At 39.0% G+C, this 27412-nt stretch overlaps 1 protein-coding gene across 1 annotated transcript; it reads right to left on the bottom strand.

The window, feature by feature from the left end:
- Window positions 1–291: 291 nt before the first annotated feature.
- On the bottom strand, window positions 292–16170 carry CUNH12orf40 (chromosome unknown C12orf40 homolog). The gene is made up of 11 exons (XM_032996256.2): window positions 16043–16170; window positions 15024–15156; window positions 14456–14522; window positions 12546–12743; window positions 9404–9510; window positions 4899–5431; window positions 4592–4664; window positions 3862–3922; window positions 3228–3294; window positions 2035–2117; window positions 292–1432 (listed from the first exon to the last, which is right to left on the bottom strand). The coding sequence occupies exons 1-11, from the start codon at window positions 16143–16145 to the stop codon at window positions 821–823; spliced, it is 2037 nt and encodes a 678-aa protein (XP_032852147.2). The 5' UTR covers window positions 16146–16170; the 3' UTR covers window positions 292–820.
- Between the last annotated feature and the right edge of the window lie 11242 nt (window positions 16171–27412).

The following is a 27412-nucleotide window of genomic DNA, read 5'->3' as shown; positions in this document are numbered from 1 at the left end:
GCAGGATACAGAGAGAGAGGTATGCATGTATAAGTAAAGGTGGATGGATATATAAGTAGAAGATGTCAGTAACAGAGTGAGCCTCCCTGCCATCTTTACTAGGGACTTTCTTAGAAGGAAGGAATGTAACCTAGAAATATCATCAGAAACTTTTATTTGTTGTGATTTGTAGCATCACGCAAATACTGAAATGAAGAGGAAAGCATTTCAGGCTTTCAACATGCAGGCAAAATACAAACGTAAAAGATTTGTCAGTATTAACAGTCAGAGATCGAATCAATAGATCTGCTATGGAAGCAAAATTAAGCATTTTATTTTGGGGGTAAAAAATAATAAATTAGTTCTTTTAAAATTACATACTACGTGTGCAAATGTACCTTTTCTGGTGTTTCCCATGTTTGCATTTGGTACAAGCATGTGGCAAAGGCTAGTTTGTATGCTAAAATGGATAAGAATCAGACAATAGTTCTGAACTAAAAGCCACATTACATATGTTTTGAAGTGAAACAGCATCTTTCCTCTACCTTCAAGCAAAGTCAAGTCAATCCCAAACTACAGAATCCTATGGATATACGGTGGAGAAGCCAGTTTACTAGGCTATTGTAAAATCATGTGTTAACAGTTGGAGAACTATAGAAATCCATAGTTAGAGATAGCAGTAGGTAGATGGAGATCCATAGTTAATAATAGTTTAAAGCAAACTAGCAGCAAAAAATTATTTTGTCTAACCAGGCCAGAAAAATCAAAATAATGCCATTTAAATGAAACACACTGAGAACAGGACAAAACTTCTCTATTCCTTACGTGCCGTTCTAGTTGGTCAGTGCTTATCTCTCTTCTTCATTATGTCAAAGTAGTTCAGCACCTCCAGAGTCCTGCCGGCCAAACTCAGATACGCGGCCTCAGCAGAAAGCGCCGCTGCCCCTGCGGCGCAGGCCGTGCCGGCGGGCTGCAGCCCCTCCTGGGCCGGCATTCTGTGCCCTCCCGCGGTGCCGGGAGGAGGGACCCCCCCCGGGCCACGGGCAGGGGCACAGGAGCTCCCACAGCTGCTCCCCTGCACGGTGCCACACTGGGTGCCAACGTCCACTTTCGCTACTTCTGGGCCCCAGCGCTCCGTCTGCGACCAACCGTCACACCTGGTACCGGGAGCGGCGGGCTCTCCTTTAAGGGCTTGGTGGAGTGAGCTGCCCTCGGATGGGGCGGTGTGGTTGTTATTTTCCTCCTCTGGGGCACATAAAATAGAGACTTTCTCCTGAACGTGGTTTGCTGCTTCTCTAGTCCAAGTACTGCCGGGCTGTTGAGGCGGGGTTCTGGTGTGAGAGGCCTCGGGGGGCTCTGCGCTTGCTGAGGCTGAGGCTAGGGTGGCATCGCTGATCTGCGAGGACTGATCGTTCAGAATTTCCTTCCTTTTAGGTGTGTCTTCCTCTTCAGACTGTTCAAACAGAATTGTGTGAATGCAGCTGTTTAAATAGCTCAACAACTAAGGCCCAAGTTAATGACTAACTAATAACTAAGTTAATGAAATAAACAGAAAGGCCAGAACTGTCTGGTTTTGGTTTTGTTTGTTTGTTTGTTTCATTCTGTCTCCATGGGTGGACTCCTGGCCTTTCTTGAAGAGAAGGAGGGTAATGAGGACCTTCAATCTCACATTGAATTTATAGTCTTACATCGTGGCATTTAGGTGTTCAAGAATGGCTGAAAACACAACACAGTGTGTCAAATCCTTCTGCCTCACAGGCATGTACTATAAGATAGCTCTACATCAAGGAAAAATGCAGAAGCTTGCTTAGCATCTTCCCACATGTTACTGTAATTCCACAAAGCCTGGTGTTATCAAGAGACCAGATCACATGTCTGTTAAACTACTTAGGAAAATTTAAAGCTAATAACTTCTTGTCTTCCTCACCCATGAAGTTGCTTTGTACAAAACAAAACCATAAGTTAGATTCCAGCTACATCCACCCTTAGATGCAAGCAGGCATACGGATATCGTTCGAATGAACCCCTGCAAACCCATAAAGGGGCAGGACTCACCATGCCAGGACTAGAGCTGAAACAGCCCTCTGTCTGCCTTGGCGAGTAACAGGGAGACTGGCTGCTGAGTGATGAATCCACATCTGAAAAATGGGATGAAAAGGAAAGAAATCTTACTCAACGAAAATTCCCCAAACATCCAGTTCTCAAGGACAGCACGTAGAATTAAACATTACTACTTCTGATGCAGTTTTCAGGTACTGTTTAAAGTGTTAGTGAGGTCAATCTTGTCCTTGGCAATAACCAAGTCTTCTCCTCTCAGGACAACACGTCTTAACAGAACGCGTGGGACGGGTGCCCCAGGGCTTCAGCGATGCTGTTAACCAGCAGCCTGCACAGCAGCAGAACTGTGCTTCCCAAAAGGAGGAAGGACTCTGCAGGGCAAGGGCAGGGCGAGGACGCAGCAAAGGCCCTGCACGCACTGGCTGCCGTGCACGTTACGTGTTTTTCTCTCGGAGGCCCTTGGGAGCCCTTCTGCTCTGAAAGGCAGCCTGCACAGCTGACCCCTACAGCTACGGAGGGAGCAGAAAAGACGTGGGATCTGCCCGCTGACTCCCCTCACTCTGTCCACATGTGGAATGACAGCACGTAGTCTGGTAGAAAAGAACAAACATTAGTAAAGTCTGGACCAATGAAATGGCACGTGTCAAACACCTAGTGGAGACATTAATGAACACGGAAAACATGTCCAAGATTTTTTTCAATCAGCAGAGGTCTGCAGGAACAGAAGGAAAGAAAATTACTGGCATTTACTTGGCATTTTTACTAGGTGATGTTAGTAAACCTGAGTTGTGGTGTTCAGAGAAAACCCTTGACCTGTCTCACCGATTTTTTATTTTTTAATTTTTTTTTTTAGCACTTACCCCTACTTTCAGAGCTGGCTTTTCAGTTTAGGGGACAACTTTGGAGGAAATGGGACAATGAAAAATACATGTGTAATACTCACCAGAGAGAAGTTAACCTGAATTTATTTTTTCAAGGACAAGCAAACACAGACAGTTCTTAGTTACCTGGTAATGCTAGTCTTCTTTAAACAGTGCTGTGTGAATCAAAGATACAAGCCCTTATCAAATGTAACATCCTAAAAAAAGGCCAGAACACTTCACCCTGGCTTTAAAAGTAACTGTCTCAGTTTCATATGTAGAGAAACATCTGATTTTTTTTTTAATTAATAATGTATAAATATTACTAACCCTCTTCCATCTTGTGAAGATTTGAACTCACTCCAAACTTACACGCCTTCTCTCGTGCTGCTGTGAACTTTTAAAAATAATTAAATGTTAATAGTGAGGGTTCAGCTGGATCAGCTCCTCAGGCTAAGTGAGGAACGTTCAGTTTCTGTATTACATGAGCGAGTCACTGCACTGTGCTGCAAACTATTTTAAGAAGTACAAAACCCCTGAGAAATACTGTATGTACCCGGGTGACTTCTATGGGCAAAATATCTAAAAGATTCTTTATATGTATACTGGCATAAAGCTCCTTTATAGTACTGAAGTGTCCTGCATATAATGTTTGGGCACTGCGTGCAGAATCTGATCCTAAGGGTTAATGGGCAACTTTCACACAATGTATTTCGGGCATCAGCTTAGGTGTGAATCAAACCATGTAAATTATGGGCCTGAAAGGGCTGTCTATCTGAATCCCTTCACTAGAAGCTGTTCCTCCTGTATTCCCTATATAAACCATGACGGAAAAGAAACTTCCTCAGAGCTAATTCAGTGAAGCTAAATTCAGTTTCTAACTGCTGTGGCCATTCCTTCTTCACCTCAAATGAATGGTGCAAACAGTAGCTTTGACAAAAATGATGTCTCTTTAAAAAGTTACCTCTTCAAATGCAAAGGGCTGGTTCTGTCTCCAAGCTGATTCTTTCACAGACTCATCATCACTGAGGGATGCAAACACAGCGTTCTTTGGTAAGTGAGTTTTCCTCTTGTACTTTTCTTTTCTTTCTGAATTAAAATCATTACTGGTGACCTTTTTGTCTTCGTTTTTTATTTTCTCTTCAGTAACCATGAAATGCTTCCCACTATTGAGATCATTGAACTTATTTCTGAACCTGAGATTTAATACCAAGAATGTGTTTTTCACAAACTTTACTTCTGTTGAAATGCAAAATGCAATATGAGAAATGACAGAAGATCATGCTGCTTTGTAAAATGGAAGATGTTATAGATCAGAGTCTTTAATAAAACCATGTTCTGTAAAACGTGAGGCACTCACATATGCTACCTGTAGCCCAGGGAAGACAGTAACTTCCTCTGTAATCAGACAGGGTCTTTTAGAGGGCAAGTCAGAGCAACAGCGTAACCTCAGGGACTCAGAATTGCCCCATGAAGCGGTCTTTCTCTGTACTTATTACAGGCAGATGAACAACGGTATAACAGGCTTACCTGTGCATAAGTTTATTCACATTATTCACTACTGTTTTCACTGGGAAAATAGGTTCTCGGTAATACTTTTGGAATTTTGCCTTCAGGCTGGATTTCTCCAGTTCGGAAAGGTGTCTGCAGTTATCACTAGCGTGTAGATGATTGATAAGTCCTATGGCACTCACCTTTTTTTTCTTGAATAGTTCTGCACATTCTCCTCTAAATTAATCTCCTGATCATGATGATAAGCAAATGTCTCTAAAATAAAAAAGCCTTGATTTTAAAACACAATAGCATAAATGCAACTTAAAAATAAATGCTTGTCAACTTTTAAAAATAATTTAAATAATTGGATTTAAAATTGAACTACTGCATTCTGAAGACTCGTGACATGTTCTCAGTCAGAGCAGACACATCTCTGGTTATAAGAACATATGTCTTTAAAAGTAGAATAAAAAACAGAATATATGTCCTTAAAAGATTGACACGCACCAATTTTTTCAAGGTTTGCAGGTTTTTCTTTCTTTTTAGAGGGTATGAAGTACTGCTGTCCCTCATGACAGTCCTGCAGGTGGGTTTCATGAAGTCCACTGGTTTTCTCGTAGCTTGCACTTGAGGCAGCGTTACTTTTAAACAAAACCTGTTCTGGAGCTGTGAAAATGCCTTCAAGGTGTCTGTCTACAAAATTTTTTTTTGCATTGATTGCAGGATAAGCCTCTCTAGTATCATAAGGATAATTTCTGTTGGTCATTTGATCTTCATCATCGGGATCAATGAAAAAAATGGCAGTATTGCTTTGGTTAACAAAAGGATTAAAATACTTTGTGGAAGGATTATTATGGATTGATTGGCTCTCATCTTCAAACAGTGCCAGAAAGGAACAATCACTTCCATCTTGGGGAGCTTTCAGTTCTGCAGTTTCTTTCACAACACCAAACAATGGTTCTTTTATTCCTTCACTGTTTTCTGATTCGTTACTTGTCATTATCGCTGGATTTTTCCTGGCAGAATTCATATAGCCTAGCCTGAGGATGGGGGGTGAGGTGGAGGGGGGGATAGAAAAGAAAAAGCAGTTTGCTCAGTATATGAATAAGCAAAATACTAACTGCTAACACAACAAATTATGATAATTTGATGATAAAAATCTCAAAAACTTTACTGCTCATCACACTTGCAGTTCTCCCAAATGTACATTATTTCAACCGAAAAAGTGTCCTATATTTTATTTCCACTTTATAGTAAGGTTGATTTTAAAAGGTGTTCTGGTTCATGATGTCTCCAAACATACCAGGACATGGAGCACATCCTCCTCAGTAGGGAACTGTGATTTATAAAATCAGCCACAGTATGTCACTGCTGCTCCACCAGCTGACCAAAGAAGGCCACTTTGGAAAGGAAAAAAAAAAAAAAAAAAAAAAAAGAGGAAGACAGCTGCTTCTGTTCATAAAAATAGTTTATTCTTCAAGACTACATTTCTCTCCTGTACTGAAAGCCCATAATAATCTCTGTGTACTGTTTGATTCCTGGTCTCTTTGGCAAGTGAGTTCCATTGTGCTTGAGGTCAGTAACCCTAATTCAGCACAGAATTTTTCTATTCTGCAGTCAGGAGGCGAGTCAGACATTTTGGTTTGCCCATATTTCCGGGCTGTGGCAGTGTGCTCCCCGCCCCCAACCTGACCTGTGTCACCCACAACCCTGCTCAAGTGACAACCACCAGTGGCAGCTGGTCACAATGGATGTGTCTGCTTGTGATGGCTGCACCCTACTCAAAGTGGGTTTGGGGGAGACCGATAACAGTACAATAGCCAAGGGCTAATTTGAGCAATGCACCCACATAACCACAGCGCTGCTCAATCTCTGACTCAAGCCACATTTGGAGGAAACTAACACCTGTATTTGGTATGTAAATATAAGTCAGTTATCTTACCGCTTAAATAGTGGACAGCCCAGGGTCTGTTGAGCTCTCCTGCACGGCAGCGGGCTGCACGGCAGGATCTCCCCTTGAGCAAGGATGCCTCTCAAGGTTACTCCTTGAGGTTGAGAGATGCAACAGATTCTCAGCAGGTGATTAGCAGCATGCTAAACTTTGAAATCTTAAATGATACAAAGGCTTGACTGTGCATACATAATCCTTTAGACATAAACCGTCGACCAAGTCTGGGACTAACTCCTCTCCGAGAAGGAGTTTAGAAGCAAAGGGGTCTGTTCTGAACCTTGGGACTCAATGGGAATGTCTCCCTGACAGTTTTGTCTGACCCTGTCCCCTATGCAGTAAATATCAAGTGAACCTTGACACTGAATCTTGTTAAACCACGGTTGCATTTGCTATCAAACTTTGTTAAACCGCTGTTTTATATCAACAAGCATATTGCTGCTTCTCTCTTACAGGTGAGGTGTGTCACTCTATCCGCAACACCTACCCCCTTCTGATAGCAGTGGTTTTGAAGATGCTATCGTGCTAGCATTATTAGCATGAAAGCTATCATGCTTTCTCTTACTTGGCTCTTAATCTGACACTTTCACTGCTTTTTCCTGGGCTTGATCTGCATCTCAGAAAATCTGAACAAAAAGTTGAGAGGCTTCTGAAGCAGAGAATTGGCAAAGGCGGCCATTCAAAAATGCCCTTTCTTTAAAAAATTTTGAACAACGTAACCAATGGAACTTGCAAACTGAAAGGTAGTACAGAAAACTGTTACTGGAGAAAAACTGTGTAATGTTTTGATCAGCAAATACTTGGAACTGGATAAAGATCCTAGAGAATTTAAATGAGAAAGTAGTGTCCTCTACTTAACAGATACCTCCCCAGAACAGTTTTAAAAGGCTAAACACTCTAGAGTTGCTTTCCGGAGAAACGTAAAATAATTTTGTGAAGCAATTCAGAGGCTCCTTCTTCACTCCAGATGAACATTTTTTAATGCTAAGTAATAGTCGGTGAGGAAATAAGACATCTGATATTTTTAGTTAATATTTCATGACATTGAGGTGCCACAGCTCTCAGATGTATGCACATTGATTACAGCATCAGTATGTTACAATTACATTAAACAATTGTGTAAGTTTATACTCTACACATACAGCAAAAGAAACTCCCTTCCTGGGAGAACTGCCAGCTCTTGAGGTATAAGAATTTATGATTACAATGGATGAAAACAAAACAAGGATGATTGATAGAAAGAAATGGATTTGAAGAACAGTTGCAAAGGAGCTGTTGTTAGTGAACCATGCAGAGCACTGAGGGAGATGCCATAAGCTGATGGGTGCAGGCCTGAGGGTCTGTGGAGAAATGAAAGGGGAGATATAGGTGACATTAGGCCATGTAGGGCCTTAATGTAAAGATATTAATCGGGATTTCACCGAGATATACAGGAAGATGAATGTTATCCTCATTTTAGGTTTTGCTGGAGAAAGCTGGGAAAAGCTAGAAGAGAGAAAGAGAAAGTTAAGGTGGCTAAGACTGGAAGCTGACGTGTTCCTCTAGCTATCATGTGGTCAGTGAGCTTATCAATCACTTGACTTCCCAGGCAAACAGGATGTAGGTAGTTCAGGAATAGCAAAATAATATATGGCCTTTTTATGGCTTGTCATGGTTTAGCCCCAGCTGGCAACTAAGCACCACACAGCCACTTGCTCACCCCACACCCACACACAGTGGGATGGGGGAGAGAATCGGATAAAAAAACAAGTAAAACTCATGGGTTGAGATAAAGACAGTGACAGTTTAATAGGACAGAAAAGAAAGGGGAAATAATAATAATAATAATAGTATTAATAGTAATAATAGAATATACAAAACAAGTGATGTACAGAACAATTGCTCACCACCCGCTGACCAATGCCCAGGCAATCCCCAAGCTGCTGTGTCCCCTGGCCAACTCCCCCCAGTTTATATACTGGGCATGACATCATATGGTATGGAATATCTCTTTGGCTCATTTGGGTCAGCTGTCCTTGCTGTGTCCCCTCCAGCTGCTTGTGCGCTTCCAGCTTCCACTGGCAGGGCAAGAGGAGAAGCTGAAAAGTCCTTGACTTAATGTAAGCACTGCTCAGCAACAACTAAACCATCAGTGTGTTATCAACGTTATTCTCATCCTAAACCCAGAACACAGCACTGTACCTGCTAGTAGAAAGAAAATTAAGTTTATTCCAGCCAAAACCAGGGCATGGCTCTATCCCGCCACAACTAGAGACTGACAAGAACTTTTGACCAGATGGCAGACTTACAGAATAAAAAGAGTAAAGAAGTATTAGCCCTGCAAGACCCCTAGACTCAAGGCAAAAGTGCCTGGAAAGAAACTGAAATAAAATGTTCAGTATAAATGAGTCTAGTCCTAAACCCTCTGTGATTAAAAAGATTTTTAATCAGCACATACAGAAAGAAACATGTTCTAGATTTCCATCCATTCTTTTAAAAACAAAGTGTATATTCTCATAAAAGTATTACTGAACCAAGGCTGAAAAAAAAAAAAAAATCCCAACAAAACAAAACAAAAAACCAAACCCCAAACCAAAAGCTATATTAGGATCACATATGAAAGAGAAGGAAATAAAATGCTTTGTTCCTGACATCCCAAATGTAAACAATGCAGGTGGAGAAGTTGCTCAATTGCTACAACATCAAGGTCATAAGAAAAGTACTTGCAAAAGTGAACAGAACTAATGGGAGCTGGGGCAGCTACCTTCCCTGTGGCCTCTTCGTAAAACTGCCTTTTAGTAAAACTGCTTCCCACTTGTGGTGAATTCAGTAACACCATCATGTTTGTGATGTTGCAAAAAAAAGATCATGGTTCCAAGTGCCTACCTAAAATTCACATTTTGCTGCCTTTTAGCAAATTTATATAGCTTGATATGTTCAGTCTTTCTATTTAATTTCAATTTCTATTTGAAAAGCACCAAAAATCAGTGAAAAATCAAGTAGCAATATGCTTCAGATCATCTTAGTATTTTTCTTACTTAAACTTGACTGTTATTTCTCTCTTTAATGTAAAGTCACTGCCTACCTATGCATTGGCTTAAACAGTTCTTGAGGCACTGTATCAGACTTCCTGAAAATACACTGGCTTGGAGGTTTTGTAATCCAAGGGTCTTGATCAGAACTATTTCCTGGCTGAGAAAACAGTAGAAGCTGTCAAACTGAATATATATAATAGCTATAGTGTTTAAAACTTTAAAGTTGGGTTCGCAAACAATATACATGTTTTCCCACTATTTTTACTTCTTTTTATCTTCACAATGGAAGCTCAAACCTCCTTACAGCCCAGCTAAACTCTGCACAACTCACACTTTTCCATATTTATGTATCACTATGAATACGCAAAATGTTCTTTTAGCACCCCATCCTCCCATAGCATGAACAACCTTGCTAGCCTGTAACAAGCTGACGTTCCACTGAAGCTCACATAATCACATAATAGAAAGCTGAAGCTGCTGTCTGGAAGGGAGCTCAAGAGATATCTAGTCTCCCCTACTCAAAGCAGGGCCAGATTCAAGGTTAGGCCAGGTTGTTCAGGATTGTTCAGGGCTGAGATTTCACAACCTGTTGGGACGGTCTTTTCTGGTGCTTAGCTACTTTTGTGACAATATTTTTTTCCTGTACAAACATAATTTCCATTGTTGAAACTTGTGACTTTTACTTCTTGCCATTTCACTGTATACCTCTGGCTCTGTCCTGTCTGTAACTGTTTAGACTCTGGAAGACAGCAGTCAGTTCACCCCACAGCCTCCTCTTTCCCAGGCTATGAAAGCTGTCTTCGTTCAGTCTCTCCACATTCATCATGTGCTCCAATCCTCTAACAATTTTTGTGGCTCTTCATTGGTCTTGCTAGTTAGTTGATCTCTATCTTGTACTGGGGGTCCCAAAACCAGACACAGTATTTCAGATGTGTTCTAACATATGCTGCTCAGAGGGAAATAATCACTTGCCTTTGACTGCTGGGTATGCTCTTTCTAATGCAGCCCTCTATGTGGTTGATCTTCACCTCTACAAGGGCACACTGCTGACTCACGTACAACTTCTTGTCTACCAGAACCCTCAGGTCCTTCTCTGCAAAATTGCTGCCTGAATCAGTCACTCCCCACCTGCACTGATGTGTGGGGTTATTTCTCCCGAGGTTCAGGGCTTTGTATTTCTCTGTGTTAAACTATGAAGTTCCTGCTGGACTTCTGCTTGTCAAGATCCTTCTGAGTAGCAGCCCTGCTACTGTAACGATCGCTCTGCCGATTTGGTGTCATGCGTGAACCTGTTGAGGTGCTGAGGGTGCATTCTGTCCCATCCAAGTCTCTAATGATGATGTACTGGACTGGGTATTCATCTCTGGGAATCCCTATCATTACTGACCTGTTGCCAGTTGAATTTAGCTGACAGTCAACTACTTTGAGAATGATGGTAACTGCTGGGTTTTTACCCATTTTATTGTCTACTCATCTGGTTCACACCTCCCCACTTTGGCTAGTAGGATCCCATGGGAAATTTTGTCAAAAGCCTTCCTAAAGTCAATGTAAATAATATCTGCTGCTCTCCCTTATTCATAGAGCTAGCAATTTAATCACAGAAGGCAATCAGGTTCAGCAGGCATAGTATGGCCTTGCTAAATCTATGAGAGCTGTTCCCAGTCACCTTCTTGTTCTTCATGTACCTTGGAACTGACTCCGGGAAGTCTAGCTCCATAATCCTTTCAGAGACAGAGGTGAGATAATACTTCCCCAGATCATGCTTACATTTTTGCAGATGGGCATAACATTTGTGTGTTTCTTGTCACTGAGAAGCTTTCCTGATCGCCACAGGCTTTCAAAGATGATAGACATCTGTCCTGAAGTGATGTCATCCAACTCGCTCAATATACTTGGGTGCACCCTGTCCAGTTCCATGTATTTCTTTTAAGTCCAGGTTATTAAGGATTCCCTAACTTATTCCTCCACTACTGTTTTGTACCACTCTTCCCCAGACTCCCTGCTGAGCTTGGAGATGTGCCAGAAAAGCCTGAAGCAAAGTAGGTCTTGAGTGCCTCAGACTTTTCCATGCCCTTTTTCACTAGGTCTCAATTCTATCTTAGCAGTGGACAGTAATTTCCTTGGTTTCCTTTTGCTGATGCCATACCTATAGAAGTCATCCCTGCTGCCCTTCTCACCCCTTGTAAGTTTGAGCTCTGACCATCCCAATGCCACCCCTCCAAGCTCAGGGGATGCTTCTGTATTCTTCCTGTGTTGCCCGTGCCTCCTTCCACACTTCCTTTTTGCATCTGAGCTCAGTCAGGAGTTCCCTGATGCAGCCAAACTGGCTTCCAGAACCTACTCATTCTCTTGCACACAGAGGTGGACTGTCCTTGTGTTTTGAAAACACCTTTCTTGGGTTCCTTGGTCCTTTAGGTCGGCTTCCTGTGCATTTCTGCCTACCCATCCCCTGAACAACCCAACATCTCCCATTCTAAAACCCTGAAGTACTCCTTCCTCACTTACCTCAAGACTTTAAAATATCACTGGTAATACACATAGGATTTGTTTTATTATTTTCAATAAATAATATATTTTCTAAAAATAAAGCATATTATATTTGCTGTTGCTTTTCTAAGGATGATTTTTGTAAGAACTCCAAAGTTAACAAAAAGAAAAAAAATAGCAACATGCATCAGAAAAATAAATTCCAATCATTTCTTAAACTTCACTTGAGTTAAACATCAGGCTTTCCTCAATCCTTTTAGGAGCATTGAGAAAGCTGTACCAAACTGTTCTACTCACTGAGACACTTCATGATTACAAATTAGGTTACACTGATCACCTGGGAACATACAATACCCAGTTATACTAATTGTACATTTGAGAAAGCTGTATTTATAACTGCAGTACACTTCAGCCTTCTTTGACCAACTTTACAACCCAGAAACAAAAGCAAGTCAGCAGTATGTGACTAACTCTCTTTCTGCAGATATCAGCAACACTGAGAGCTCAGTGAACAAAAGATCAAGTGAAGCACATTTTATGTCAGTAAAATAAATATATTTGTGTATATGGAATATTCATTGCCACCAGCCTGCAAGAAATGCTGATGGCTCATAATTATTTTTACCATTATGGTAATTCTATACCCCAAATAAATGAAAGTTAGTTTAAAATAATTCTATGGAAGTGACAAAATATTAATCAAACCTGGTTTTGCAGCTTCTCTTCATAGGTCTGTTCCCAAGTGTTGCTCATTAGGTTTGTGTTGAAATTTTCTTCTAGGTGTGTGCAGTTAGAGGACCAAAAACCAGAAGAGGGCAATGGACAGGCACTAAAAGGTCTTGCTATGTTGTCTTCATGTTCCATACTAGAGTCATCATACTTTAATTCTGTTACTTGTGATAACTACACAAAGCATAGCCAAGAGACATTTTATTTACCTAAAACTATTCTGATGTAAGCATAGAGTTCAAAGTAATCAAACCCTTCTATATCTTTTACATCTCTGCACATATGCCATATGCAAGAGAAAATTTGCATGTATTCTGATATGATTTTTTCATGAAAAACATAAGGTAATAAGGGCTTATTTCAGGGAAACACATAAGTACCTACTTAAGTTGAAGCATGCACATGAATGTTATCCTGAGGAGAGATGGGTATAAATACATTTGTAGCTTTAGATCTGTAGGTAAATGATTTGCTGACTTGGTTCTTAAGTAGTAAAATGAAAAATATTTTACTCCATTGAGGAGAGAACTCCAGCATGTCATGATACCAACAATGCAGACCAGAACACAAGGAGAAATTTGAAGGCAAAACTCTCGACATGTCTCTGTATCCATTAATGGAGTGCGAAAGCCTTGTACATTAATTACACAAAATCTTTGTACCACAAAACTGTAAATTTCCAGAAAGCTGAAAATTATTATTTTTATAGCCCCTCTTTCTGCTTAATAAAGTGGATATATCTTAATTAATTAAATTGGATATACTTCAATTTATGAAGATTTTAAAAACAGTTCTTTGCAACATACAGGCCTTAGACTTTATTTTTTGATCCAAATATTAAATTAGCTTTTTCTGTGTGCACACTGCATTATCAAGTGTTATCTGATGCAAATTATCTGATGTAAATCTGTCCATAGAAGTGAAGGTTGAGCTATCATTTTGATCTGCTATTTCTGGCCACAGTAAATCTGAAATATGTCCTCCCTGTCTTCAAGAAACAGATGAAAAAGAGTCATAAGGGAAGGCTGACGTAATGTGATATCCAAAAAAGTAGCAGCAGCTCATGGAGATCTTTTCTGAAACACATTAGACAGCTAAACTTTTCAATCATACTAAGTATTTTTTTCTGACTCAAAAGAAAGGAAATTCTAACACCAGAAACCATCTGTCTTTCTCACTCTAGAAAAACATTCTTTGACAGCATGAATGGGCCAAGAACGTACAGAACAATACTGTGCTAGCATCTTTTGCAAGCATCTTTTCCTCAGTCCCATATGATATGAACAGCAGAAGTCAGTGGAACTATATTATCAAGCAAGTATGAGTAACCTAAACTAAGTTTCTTCTAATAGTTTTACTAACTTGTTTTTTGGTTTTTTGTTTTGTTTTGGTTCGTTTTTTTAGTTGTTTTTTTACTTAACAGTGGAATGGGTCATTAAAAAAGCCTAAATTCCATCTACAAAATCTTTTTCACTGTAATCTCAATGACTGTATGAACTTCCCAGTTGTATCCACTGAGACTCGTACTTAAGTTCCTCTTAAAGACTCACTTTTGTCTATGCTTCTCACATTTAATTTCACATTTCTGGATATTGTTTTTAATTTACCTGCTGTTGGCCTCAGTCTCCCATAACCTCCATCCTTTGTGACTAGCACAGATAAATATTTTGGAAAATGCCTAAAACAAAGTGAGCCTTTCAAGAAATATGTAAGAAATAGCAAGAATAAATATAAAATATGATTGGCAAATAAAATATCAATATAGTCTTAAAGAGGAATATTTCATGTTTCAGTATCCATAAGATTGTGTCACTGAAAAGTCACTCTAAAAATACAGTAATTGCTGCACATTTTTAGCTTTACACCAGTGAGAACAATAAACTTACATTATGCTGGTATTTTACTTTCTCTGAGAGATGCTGCCTTCTGCTGTCCAATACTTGCTTTTGTAACCTTGTAAAATGAATAAAAACAGCCTATGAAATACAACATATAAAATCTATAAGATTAAAATCATTATGAATATTAATTTTTAAATAATTTAAGAATATTTTTCCACATAAAATAAAAGGCCTCATTCGTAAGCAGTTATGAGTAGCCAGTGTGTGAATTGGTCACTTTAGGGTGTCTGAAGTTGGATGGGAAAACAGCGTAAGTCCAAAATGCTGTTTGAATAGCCTGCTCTGAGATAAACTTAGTGTATGTACCTGACATGAATAAAGAAACGTTTTTTTTTTTAAATCTCCCAGCTTCATGTACACCTTTTTATTTAGAATATACCTCTTTACTCTCTCATAGTAAGTGTATCACTGGAATGCTAGGAGTGATTGTGAAACTTCTTCATCTCAGAATGGTGTATGTATGTTTACTTAATTCCCCAAGCATAAGACCATCATGAAATACCTTTTCCAGAACTTCATTACAGCTTAACTACTGTCTATTTTATACAAGTACCTGTTCTGGATGTCAGCTAAGTTTGACATATGTTGTGTACGTAATGGTGACATGGGAAGCTCTATGTTGTGCCTCCTAACAGGTATTTTTACATTTTCAGTGATATCAACGTGGGCTGGCTTCCTTGTGTTCTCTGCAATGAAAGTATTTAGAATGTCAGTTCTGGGCTTGGAGAAAAATTTTAGCTTCCTGAATTTTCACTAGAGTACAAAAGCTGTTGGTTTAGGTTTCTTAATCCACATAAAGCCACATTTTTGCTTTCTTTGTTACTAGCAATGCAAGAGCTCTATTCTAAACAGCATTATAGTATAAAATTATTCACAGTCATCTGCTGTGTGTAGTCAGGCTCTGTTGCTCTCTGTCACCTTCTAATGTTCCTGAAAATAGGACAACAAATTCTACAAGATATGGTTTATAAATATGTGACAGAGGATAAGAATCACAGAATTGTTTAGGTTTGCAGAGACCTTTAAGAATATCAAGTCCAACTGTTAATGTAGCACTGCCAAGTCCACCACTAAATCGTGTCCCTAAGTGCCACATCTACACGTAAAGCGTTAGGACTCAAGTTGTAGAGGTGGTTTTCAGGAGCTTAGTGACGGATTTTAAGAAAGATCCTCTGGGTAGAACTGACAGCTTATTCCAAATGCCCTGCAAAAGTTATGAAAAAAGAAGTGGAATACAAATGGACCCATTTGATGGCAAAGGGAAAAAGAAATGGATGTAGGATAATATTAATGAATGGAATGACAAAGGTGCATAAGTGTACAAGGCTTTAAAGGTGGAGTAGGCCGTAGCCAAGGTTATTTGATTCTACTTATGTCCTAATCTTTTATTCAATCATAGGTTTTGTATTTACTTAGAAATGTTGCTTTTAAAAATAATAATAATAAAAAAAAAAAACACTTATTTGAGCATTGTTAAAAGGAAAAGAACAAGAACTAAAATAATAGCAGGAATAGTTAAGGATAACTGATTCTACTAACTGTGAAGTCAGAACACTGTTACACTAAACTCACCAGTGTTGTCTTTTTTGGTTGATATCTGGTTAACAACATATAGATTAATGAGATCTAAACTGACTGCTGAACTTTTAGGAGATGATACTCCGAGAAGCTTCATCTTTGATTTAAGTTTCTTTTTTTCAAAGAATTCCTAAATTTTTTAAAAGAAAGAGTAAGTTTTTGACCAAAGCTTTAACAACATGTTAGCAGCCTGCATAATTCTTTTCAAATTAACATGTAAGACTTAGTAAACAATTCCTGATAATAAAAGCACACAATTAAATCTCTCTGAATTCTCATACCCTGTATACTCCTATTTTGTTTATTTTTATTGCCTTGAAAAAGACTGCAAATATAATTTGGTCACATTCAAAATAAATCACTGTTGTCTTGATGCCAAAAACTTAGTCCTTAAACACACATGCCTCAAAATTTGTGTGTGATCATTAAAAAATATTTCTTTAAAATAAAACACATACCAAAATACCTCAAGGAAAAAGTCTTTACAAAAATTAAACTTGGGCTTTTTAGGCAGCTTGTAAACTAGTAGGCAAATAAGTCAGCAAGATTACATACACACAGCCATCTATAATGACACAAAGAGTTTATTGTTTTCCAAATTTGTCTTTCTCAACATGGAAAATAGTCTTGTGATTAAAAAAAAAAAAAAAAAGAAAAAAGTAAAGAAGAAAAATCTCTGAGACTGGGACTTCAGAAAGGCTTTTTGTTGCAACAAAAAAAGAGATATGACTAACACTTTGAATACATCAGGCAGATAATTCTGGAAAATTTAGGAAACAAAAATCTCCATTTTTTAGGGGACTATTAATAATCATCCTAAAATCATTTGCATCAAACACAGCAGATGTATAAATAAAAACAGTAAGATTTCTTTATTTTAACCACAAGAAGGATATTGAAAACTGAAGGCTATCCCAAACACAAAATAGTATTGGCTTTTCTCCTGAATAGTAATTCCTCTTGTGATTGCAGGTTATCTGTAATTAGTATACCCAACATGCTTGTTGGTAACTATTTTCCAGTATAACTTATTATATCACAATCTTTATCTTTCTAGGATGTTATCATCTATGGAAAATACCTGTTCTTCAGTTAAAAATACCTGTGGTAGGTAAATTCGGCCTGTGTACAAATCAACACTTCAAAATTCATATTGCTTTGGAGTCCACACGCACAAAATATATCCATGTTCCTTCAGTGTCCCATATTTTTTCTTCCCATCACCTCTAAATTACTAAATCACTATTAATTGTGTAATAGCAATTACAAAATTACCATTGTGTGTAGTAATTCAGTACTAAATTACTAAAAGCAATCCTGCCTTGGATCCTTTCCTGTTTTTTCTCCTCCACTGAAGCGAATTACACAGTTGTAATGAAAATTATGTAGCTTAGACCAAATTCCTGAGGAAACAGGTATCTTGAGAACTCACAGGCCTCCAGGAGATTGGGAAAGTGATGGGGACAACAAGTTGCCAGTTTCTCCCACATTCCCTTAGGTAAAGGTTTTCATTTCAGAGACTGTCTCCATACTATCAGCCTGCTTTTCTTCCTCCTGTATATGCCAGTGTATCTGCTCTGGGCATTAGGGTTTACGAGCATCAGTGGTAGAGCTTTCATATACTGTTTCTTTTTTCCCTGCTGATGAGAAGGAAACTGACTTCTCTTACTTATGTTTATAACTATTTTATCTTATTGTTTTCTTTCTCTTTCCTGTTTGAAATGTCTTACGCTGTGCCAAAGATAAATTTGATTTATTATTTCTCTTTCAGATTAAAAATACAAATAAAATGTCTTACTTTTGCAAATGCCAGAATGAAGAACTTCAGCGAGCCTAACATTCTTCTTCGTAGCCCAGAAAAATAGCTGCGTGTATGTGTGTTAGACTAGCTGACCACCTGGTTGTCACTGTGAGGCTTCAAGCAATCCCATGTGTCAGCACATACCAACGAAATATAGTAACAGGAGTAATTCAGTAAAACTTAAATTGTGCACATTCATTCATTCATGTCTTCTCCTACTCCCTCCTCTTCCTGATGGAATTCAATGTAGTAAACCTAGAACAAGACCTCTGCCCTAAACGTTACATGCAGTCAGGCGAACACATTACAACTGTTATGCTACAGTTTTGAGTCTCACTCGAAATGCCCTGAAAGATTTTCCTAAGTGAATAAACTAAAACATTTATATAACATTATAAAATCCAAGATGGCTAGAACTGTTTACCTTTTGCTTTCTCCTTTCCTGCTTTAATATGATTCTGCTCCTGAAAGATGCAAATCATTATTGTTTTAATTGTAAAAGTATATTCTTGAGTCATGGCTTGAATTTCTCATCAGTGGTATTGAGAATTTAAGACACAAATATGTTACATTATGCTATGCTACAATGGATAAAACCTGCAGGTAGTAAAGTCAACATATCTCTGTTGAAGTCATTTTGATCGTGGTTTAGTCAGGTAAAGATAGGACCACCAAATACATTGAACATTCAGAAGTAAAAGCTTTTAGACATTTAACCTGTAATGCAACATTTAATCAATTCTTAATTTCTTAAAACATTATAAGAAATCTTTGTCAATACATTAATTTCTCCTCATTTTCTTTGTTATGCTGCAACACAGTTACAAAACTATATTAGCAAAAAAAAATGAAGCAGCACAGTGCAAATTTCTACCTTTTGGGACTTTACAGAATATTGTGAATATTTTGTAAAAAAGGTATGAAAAATAGATTGTCAGTGCAGGTCTTATCGAGCTGATGTTGTTTGTGCAATATAGGAGACAATTATACTTTAAACTACATATCTCACTTGTTAAATAAACATAGTCTTAAACTAATTGCCTACAGGACATGGTGCATGAAGTTAGAGCTCTGGGTCACTGCTGTGAGCAGGAAGAGCATGGCTGCAATCCTTGGGTCAGTAAGATTAGGATGTCTTTTTGAGAGTTAGAAATATGGAATATCCCCTTGGAATCCTCTTCCTCTTCTCTAAGTTAGAACACTTTCTAAACATATGCACATAACAATTACCCTTGCAGTGGGTAGAAGCCCGAGTAATGGATAGTTTTTCTGACACCTAAAATGCAAATCTCAGACTTGCATGAGGAACCCTGAGAGCAGCAGAAAGCAGCGGTCTGATTTGCTATTTGCTAAGCGAGTGCAACACTCATACATGCTGATTTTTCTTACAGACAGAATAGTATGATAGGCAGGTGTTTAGGACAAAGTTGGGGTGTTTTTTTCTTTTTTCATACTGAAGCTCCTCCTTCCATCTGCATCACACAGGCAACTTTCAGAAACCTCATTTTGCTGGTAAGACTTCCAGATGGGCGAGACATTCTTTTAGTTTGATTTTGCATAGAGTCAGGATGATTATAAAACTGTGTTTAGCAAAAGCAACTTTCAAATGGTTGACAAAGTCTGTGGGGTTTAAATTTCTAGTAGATAGGCAGATGGCACAGAACCTAAAGAAACTGAGTGTTATAATTTTTTTTTTTTTTTTTAACATTACAACTCAGTTGGTGATTATTTTACTATTTTGGTGAGTCTCAATAACTATACATCTTTTTCTCCAAATGGTAATCACTGCAGTTCATGAGGGCACAAGGAAAGGCCCAGGCGGGAGAGCCTCACCCAGCCTCAGTCTGTGGAGAGATACCAGGCCCAAACGTGACCCCCCCTGCCTGGTGCGGGACGGCATCTGCGTCCCCTCACGCAGTCCGGCTCAGGAGGGGACACCGGGGCTGTCGCACCCACCACGGCCATGCCGGGTCTGTGAGGGGACACCAGGGCTGGCACACACACAGCGGCTCTTGCCCAGTCTGTGAGGGGACACTAGCTCAGCACGGAGACGTTTCTGACAGTGTCTGAAGAGTTTTACTCACCGGCTGCCACCAACCCAGTTCATTTTCTGCTGCTGAGGATGGAGGGAAGGCTGCTGTGTGTGGTGCTGGGGATGGAGAGGAGAGGCAATAGCCACCACAGGGATGGTTGGCGGCCTCCCAGCAGGGCTGCAGGGCCCTCCTGCAGGGTCTCCTCCTCCCTGGGAGCCCAGGGCAGCTGCTCTCCATGCCCTCAGGCTGCCCAGTGCTGGCAAAGAGGGAGGGGGCGGTACAGTGACAGACAGCAGAAGGAAAAAGATGCAGAAATACCTGCAGCGCAGGCTGATGGGGAGGAGGTGATGCTCTGGGTGCTGCCACCCTTCCTCTACCACTGGCATTTCCATACAGGCTGCTGCTAGAAGCCATTGCCCTTTTGCAAGGGAATCACGAGCCTCTTGCCATCCCAAGTGAATCAAATTCACAGTTACTGGAGTGGGTTACACAGCTGTTGACATTTTGTCTTTCAGGCCCAGATTGTCACTGCTATAATCACCATAATTTTTAGGGCAAGAGAGAAGCGTCTTCTTCCCCAGAAGAGATTTCCTGCTCTTCCTCAGTTATTTTAGGGGCATTGAGGGAAGCAATGAGCATTTTCTACTAGTAGGTGTTGTTGCACTTGGAGCTGCCTGATGAGCTTTTGCATGTAATTAGGAACAAACCCTTGAGGAGGGACGCAGGGTTGCCAGTGCTCCCTGTGCTCCCAGGGTGTCTCAGCAGCATCCCCTTGCTCCCTTCCCTGTGAATGAAAGCAGCCATTTACAAAACAATCATTACAATTGTATATGAATATTTTCCTGTGGTTTCTTTACTGAGTTATCTTTAGCCTAACATTTTTCAGGGTACTGATATTTGATTGCCGTTAGTACAACAATGTGAAGAGCACTCGAAGCAGTTAGTAGAAGCCTAATATTAAAAATTACCTGTTTTTTTCCTAATGCTTTTAATTTTTATAGGATGTCTATAGAACGAATAGCTAAAAGATTATAAAAGTGAAAAGACCCACTTTTCTAAAATATCACTAATTAAACTGAATAAACTTACTGGACAGAATATTTTATTGTTGTGATATTCCCAGTATTTCTGATTTGTATGCATAATTGTTTCTTGTAAAAACACTAGATTAAAATCTTCATAGTAAAACTTATCTATATATTAAGTGAGTTTGCCTCTACAGATAATGTAACAGAAGACAACAGACTGAAAGTTTATTTAACTTATTTCATCACTTGAAATAATCCTTTTTATTTTGTTTGCATTTCCATCTAGTGTAAATGTTTAACTTGTTAATACTATGCCTAAGAGGTAGTTTCAGGCATGACATAATCGAATGCCTTCTACTTTTGTTTTTCTAACATATGTTATTTTCTATGCCACCCCTACTCTTCCACAGAATTATCTGGATTTAAAGGAAAAGAGTGCACATATCTTTATGTTTGATTTATTGAATCTGGTAGTTAGCAGTAGTTCATGGAATCCAGGAAAAGTGACGTGGCAGATTCAATTAATTATTTTTCAACATAAGAAGTCTTCCCCTCCTCAAATTATTTTCTGCAGATAAAGCTGAAACACCTTTCAAACAGCTGTAAAATAAAGAATCAGTTCTTTCTTTGATGAAGGCAAAGTAAAGAGTGAAATAAGACCTGAGACACATATGACTCTAGATGTCCAATGTCTAAATATTGCACCTTGACTGCCAACACTTGAAAACTTTGAAATAACTGATTTGAATTTCCAAGTGATGTCATACTTTCAAAGAATTCCAGGACATTATTATTAATTTTTAAAAGGTCATGAGTTTCATGGAGCTTAGTTGCTTCTCTGAGAAGTGAAGTAAGTAGAGTACAAGGAGACTTCCTCTATGTGTCAGAAACTGAAGTTTAAAGAAAAAGAAAACCTTGAAGATTTCAATTTTTTGTAACTTTTTTAACAGTCATTCTTCAGAATAACTACATCTCATGTTTCTTTGTTAAGAAAGTATTATACAAGATCTTCTTCAGAACAGCTTTTCAACCTTCAGCACTTAAGTTTTCCCCTTTGACATGCTTTTATCAGATCAGCTTTAGATATAAGTGACATAGCAAAGCAGTCCAAAGCAATGTACTATCTATCTGATGTAAGACCACATTTCTCCAAGAAGGCTGGTGCTGAAACACTGATTGTGCAACTTTTGCCACCCAGCTGTAAGTCCTCACAGAACTCCTATATAATCAAATAAGAGCGAGAGGGGTCTTCTGATGGGTTACTCAGAGCACTTAAGGTAGGCCTCTCTGTCCCAGCACCCAGAGAGGAAGCAGCTAGGTTAGATAACTGAAACTGCTTGAAGTGAAAGTGTGTGCCACTGTCTGCAGCATTACTGTACCCTGAAGATCTGAACATCCTTTTTTTCCCAGTCTTTCCCTTGAGTGAATGGACACTGATTATGTAAAATTTTGTACTCACTGAAGACAGTAAGAGAGAGTGAGAAGATGTGTTTCCAAGTAATTGCTTGGAACTGCAAATGGTTCTCATGTTTCTTAATGAATCTTCCACTTCTCAGCAAGTATTGTCCTCTAATGCTCATTATAACAAAGGGAAGTATTACTAAACAGATGAATGTGTAGTAAAGAAAAAACCTGGGGGTTCTCACAGTTGGGTTTAAATAGTTTACATTACCATTTTTGTGTGTGTGTTAATTTAGCATATTTTAACTTTGATTTTTTCCCCAAATGTTTGATCTTGATATCTAGCATTAGGTAACTAAACCCATCTGTAGACAACTACATAAAAGATGCAGAGTAACTGAAATGCTTTTGAATCCTCAATGCAGGGTGAGAATTTCTGGTACTTTTAAATGCCAGGATACACTTATTTAGGTGCCTAAATATTGACTTAATCCTCTAATGCTAGAAATGCATGACTGAAAAAAACTGAGTCTGTTCCAAGTGAAAGCTTTTGTTTGCCAAACCCAGTGCTTAAACTTTGTTTACAGAGTTGCATGGTCTTCTCCCAGTTAATGCTTGTTCTCTTCCTTGAGAGACAAGCTTATGGAGAAATAAAGTAATACAGTCCTTGTGGTGTTTTATACTTACCTGACTGGTGGTTTTGCACTAAAAGAGCTCTTTTTAAAAGATGGCTGTGATATTGCAAAGTCATGATAGAGTCTGAGGAGGTTTAAAACAGAAGACAAAACTTGTTTTAAAAACAGTTTCTCCTTTAAAAAGTAGTTCCTTTTTAAAGACAGAACTCTTTCAATTAATTTAATGAAAAATCCTTCCCCCATTCACCTTTAAAGGACAGAGGCCTTTTTTGATTTACTCTAAGGGCATCAGTTCAAAGAATTCTAGAAATTGCAGAAAACCCAAGGATTTTTATATTTCACCACACAACACTAATCTTCAGCCAAATATCTAAAGAAAACCACAGTGGGCTTCCTTATGTTCATGTACAAGGTATCAGCATTAGATTAGAAAAACGATAGTAAATTGTTGTATGAGATGAGCAGCATTCATTTGGTATGAAACCCCAGTTTAAATGCCTACAGCATACGTTGAAATCAACGACTACCCATACATTCAATAGAAGATCAGTTTTTCCCCCGCTGTGTGGAAAACAGTGTGATAAGAGACCACCTTTTATGGTTGTTTCTCCTGATATGCACTCCTTGCTGAGCTGGATTCATTGCATTAGGTTTGAAGGAGTTAGGAGTGAGCATAAATGGAAAGGGATGATGCCATTAATCCAAAGACTAGACAGTAGAGAGGCTAAATACTTTCCAAACATAACAAACCAGCCACCTCAAAGAGAAGCACATAATCTACATAGGTTGAAATTCAAAGCCCAGTTGGGAAGAACATGGGATTGGATCTACATGTCAAACCACTAGCCAGAACAGTACTGTTGTCAACAGTATATTGATACGTTGCTATATGAAGCAGATGCCATTCTGGTGGTATTATTTAGATTGGAATATTTTTCACAGTATAAGCCTTCAAGATGAAGTGCAGTCCTTGGCTTGATGGAGAACAATGCACAAGATCTGGTTCAGAATTTCATGCTGGAATCCCCACTTTATAAAAACAGTATTTCTACAGAGAGTAACCAAGACCAAAGAATACTCTATAGTTGAGCTAATCTCCAGTAAGGGAACAACGTGAGGTTTGTTAAAAACAGGAGAGGGAGCTAAAAGAATTAAATCCTTATGCATGGCTAGGAGAAAGATGAGGATACCAGACTTGAAGCAAAGACGCAGTCTAAACCACAGCAAAAAGTTGTACTGCATTCAGAAGAAGATAACATAAAGGAACGTGAACTTTGATAAACATAAAAATACAATTAGATAGGCCAAAAAGAATTTGGGAAACAACTAAGCAAAGGAACAAAACTACTAAATCATTCTTCTTACACATCAACCAGGACAAAAAGCCTGCTAGAAAGTCTATAGGGCCAGCTGATGACAAAGGTACAACATGAGTGCTCAGAGGAGACATGGATGTTGCAGAAAAGGTAAGTTAGTTTTTTTTGCATCAGTATTCATTGATGAGGAGACTGGGGAAAATTTTATGCAGGAATCCTTTCTGGGGAACTCAGCAGAGGATCTGTCCAAAGCGAAAATAACAGTTGACAAGTTCAAAATGAACATTAGTGTAGCACCAAGACTAAATGGTATTTACTGAAGAGTTCTGTAATGCAGCAGCATGGAGAGAACCAATTCAAAATTCTTTGGTTTTGGAGACTAGAAGGTAGTAAATGTGACACAATTTAAAAAAAAAAAAAAAAAAAAAGATTCTGTGGCAGTCCAGAAAGTCTACCTCTGTAGCACAAAAATATAGCAAGAACTATAATATAGGTCAGCATGTGAAGAGCAAGCATAGCTTCTGTAGATGGAAGTGCCACCTCATAAGCATGTAGAAGGGTGATTGCTGTAGTCTTGATGGATTTAACTAAGGCTGTTGACAACATCTGCTACTGAAGGTTTTAAGGAAACCAAGAAGCCAGGAAATAAAGGGGAAAGTCTTGACATTGGCTCAAATATACGAGAGAGTGGAGAGAATATTTAGTCCTTGCATCCATGCACTCTGGAACTGGGGCTGATATAGAATGGAGACCAACAAACTCATGAGTGATATGGGAAAGTTGCAGGGAGGGAAGAGGGGGAGAGAGAGAGTGAGAGCAAGCTCTGTTGTTGAATGCCTCTTCCAGAACAAGCATGGGTGGCCATAAAGTAGAGCTTGTGAGAGCCAGGGTCAAAGCGAGAAGAAAGGAGTGGTTCTTCACGTACAAGATGGTAGATCTGAGGAACTGCTTACCAAAGGATTATTATAAGGCTATTATTTCTGTAAGATTCTGCATGATTTCAAAAGAGACTGTGCAAGTACTTGTAAGAGTGGAATATTTCATAGAAAAACCTCTCAGTCTCATGAAAATGGCCAGAGGTTGGAAGAGTATGAAGCTACAGCAGGGAAGGCAGCATCATATGTAATTGCAATTCTTTTTCTTCCTTGGGTATCTGCTTAGAGCTATTAGAAACATAATACTGTGCTCAGTGGAGCACTGGCCTGAACCAGTTTGCTTATTCTTAAGTCTCAAAGAAAAGCTAATGAATAAATTGCAGTACGTGTTCTTTTTGTTGTCTTAACTGCCAGCTGCAAACCCTCAAATAAATTCTTGAGGCATGACAAAAGGATGGCAGCAGATCTCGTGTTTGGGGTGCATGAGTAGGATGGATTATTTTGTGGATTTATTCCTGCCTGCACTATTGTAGAGTAGAAGACTGGCTCTGCTGTGGGCAGCTACATGATTTTACCACTACTGCACTTGGCATACAGCTTGTTTAAGTGTTTACAATGCCCTTGAGGAAAGGATTAATAAGGTAATGTTAGCATTTTCTTCAGATTATCTGAGAATAGAAACTTTTACAGATGCAAAGCAAAAATTGAAAAATGTAAGTAACATATCTGAGACTTCTGAAGGCATAAAATAGGCACATGCTCCTCATAATTGTATTTTTCTGGAATTGCTGGGTTCATCTGAGTTATCTGTATGGAATAAAAAAAAAAATAACAAGAGAAATGTGTCTTAAAAAACCCAGATATGAAAGTTTTTAAGTATTATGGCCTAAATTTTACATGTGTAATTCTTTGTCTGCAATCATTAGTCAGCAGTTCACTGTGGTTGGAGCAGCTGACGCTGACCTTATCTAGCCTTGGCCTTTTCCCTCTCCCTCTCTGTGAAGGGAAAGCAACTTGTTTACACTTCTTTCTAGAGCTGTATTCTGTCTAGAATCACGGTGGTCTCAGAAGTCAGAACTGTTTGTAATCGGTCTGCTATTGATTGTCCCATCAACCAGATTACTCAAATCCCTTAAAGATAAACTCTCAGAACCTACAAGCCACGCAGAGTTTGAATTTACAGCAGCAACTGTGTATCTCCCTGAAGACAGAATAAAGGGAAGAGGACTACTGGTGCAGGAATGCCCCCCATTTACACCATCTCTGTGGTGCCTTCACTCAGGAGCCAAACAACCGAGAAGGACCTTCCCGTTTCCCCTCTCATCTCTACCCCCTTGCCGTAACACATCTCTGCCTAGGCTGGGCACCACACAGCCTCATTAGGACCAAAAGAGTTGGAACCAACTGCTTGGTAGGATCGAGACAATCTCACCACAGTGACTTCTTCTTCAAGTTTACTTCTTCCACAAGCTTGCACATCTGTCACGTTAAAACTGAAGCTTCTTGCTTGGCTTAGATCTCCAGATCCTAAACGAATTACAGTGTTTGGATATTCTACTGAGGCATATGATTATAGCCAATAGCTTCTCTAAACTAGGCAGAATAAGCAGACAATTTCTGCTGCTACAAATCTGATATCAGTCAGGTATCCTATTGCCCTTTTCTGATAAGAAGGTCTGCTTTGTCATTGGTTTGCCTTGATGTTGCTAACTAATTCTCTGGGTATATATCTGTACTTATGTAAGTGATGACATTAAGTCAATAGAAACTTTGGAAGAAATTCTGAGTAAGGTATTTACTTGAATAATGGCTTGTATGATCGCTCTCTGATGAATTTGGCTCAAACTGAGTCCTACTATTCCCACACCAGTATGTAAACATACAGCTCAAAACTAAAGAAAAAAATAGACATTCCTAGCTCACCATATTGCAGTATATCATATTTTAGAAGTGATTTACAGTTCAGTATTAGTAAGTAATTGAAAACTACAGGCACTGTGTGGATTCATATGTTTCACATACACTTCATTCACATATAAGCAGCTATGTACATTATGCACGATCTACACGCATCTAAATGTTAATTATCCCAAATAGCAACGATACAAAATGCATCATTTATATCTCTTTTTCAGTACCTTTATTTTTTATTTTGTGTGTCTTTGTGACACAGTGGATAACTCCATAAGCAGCAAGGAAATTCTAGTTTACTGTCACTGGACACTGTGTTGGGAGCATGTAAGACATCAGGTACACAGCTTTTTGCTTTAGAAAT

This window comes from Tyto alba, unplaced genomic scaffold (assembly GCF_018691265.1).
Source record: "Tyto alba isolate M040663 unplaced genomic scaffold, T.alba_DEE_v4.0 Super-Scaffold_2, whole genome shotgun sequence".
Lineage (NCBI taxonomy): Eukaryota > Metazoa > Chordata > Aves > Strigiformes > Tytonidae > Tyto > Tyto alba.
The sequence above is the reverse complement of the archived record's forward strand: the minus strand, read 5'-3'. Positions and strand labels throughout refer to the sequence as shown.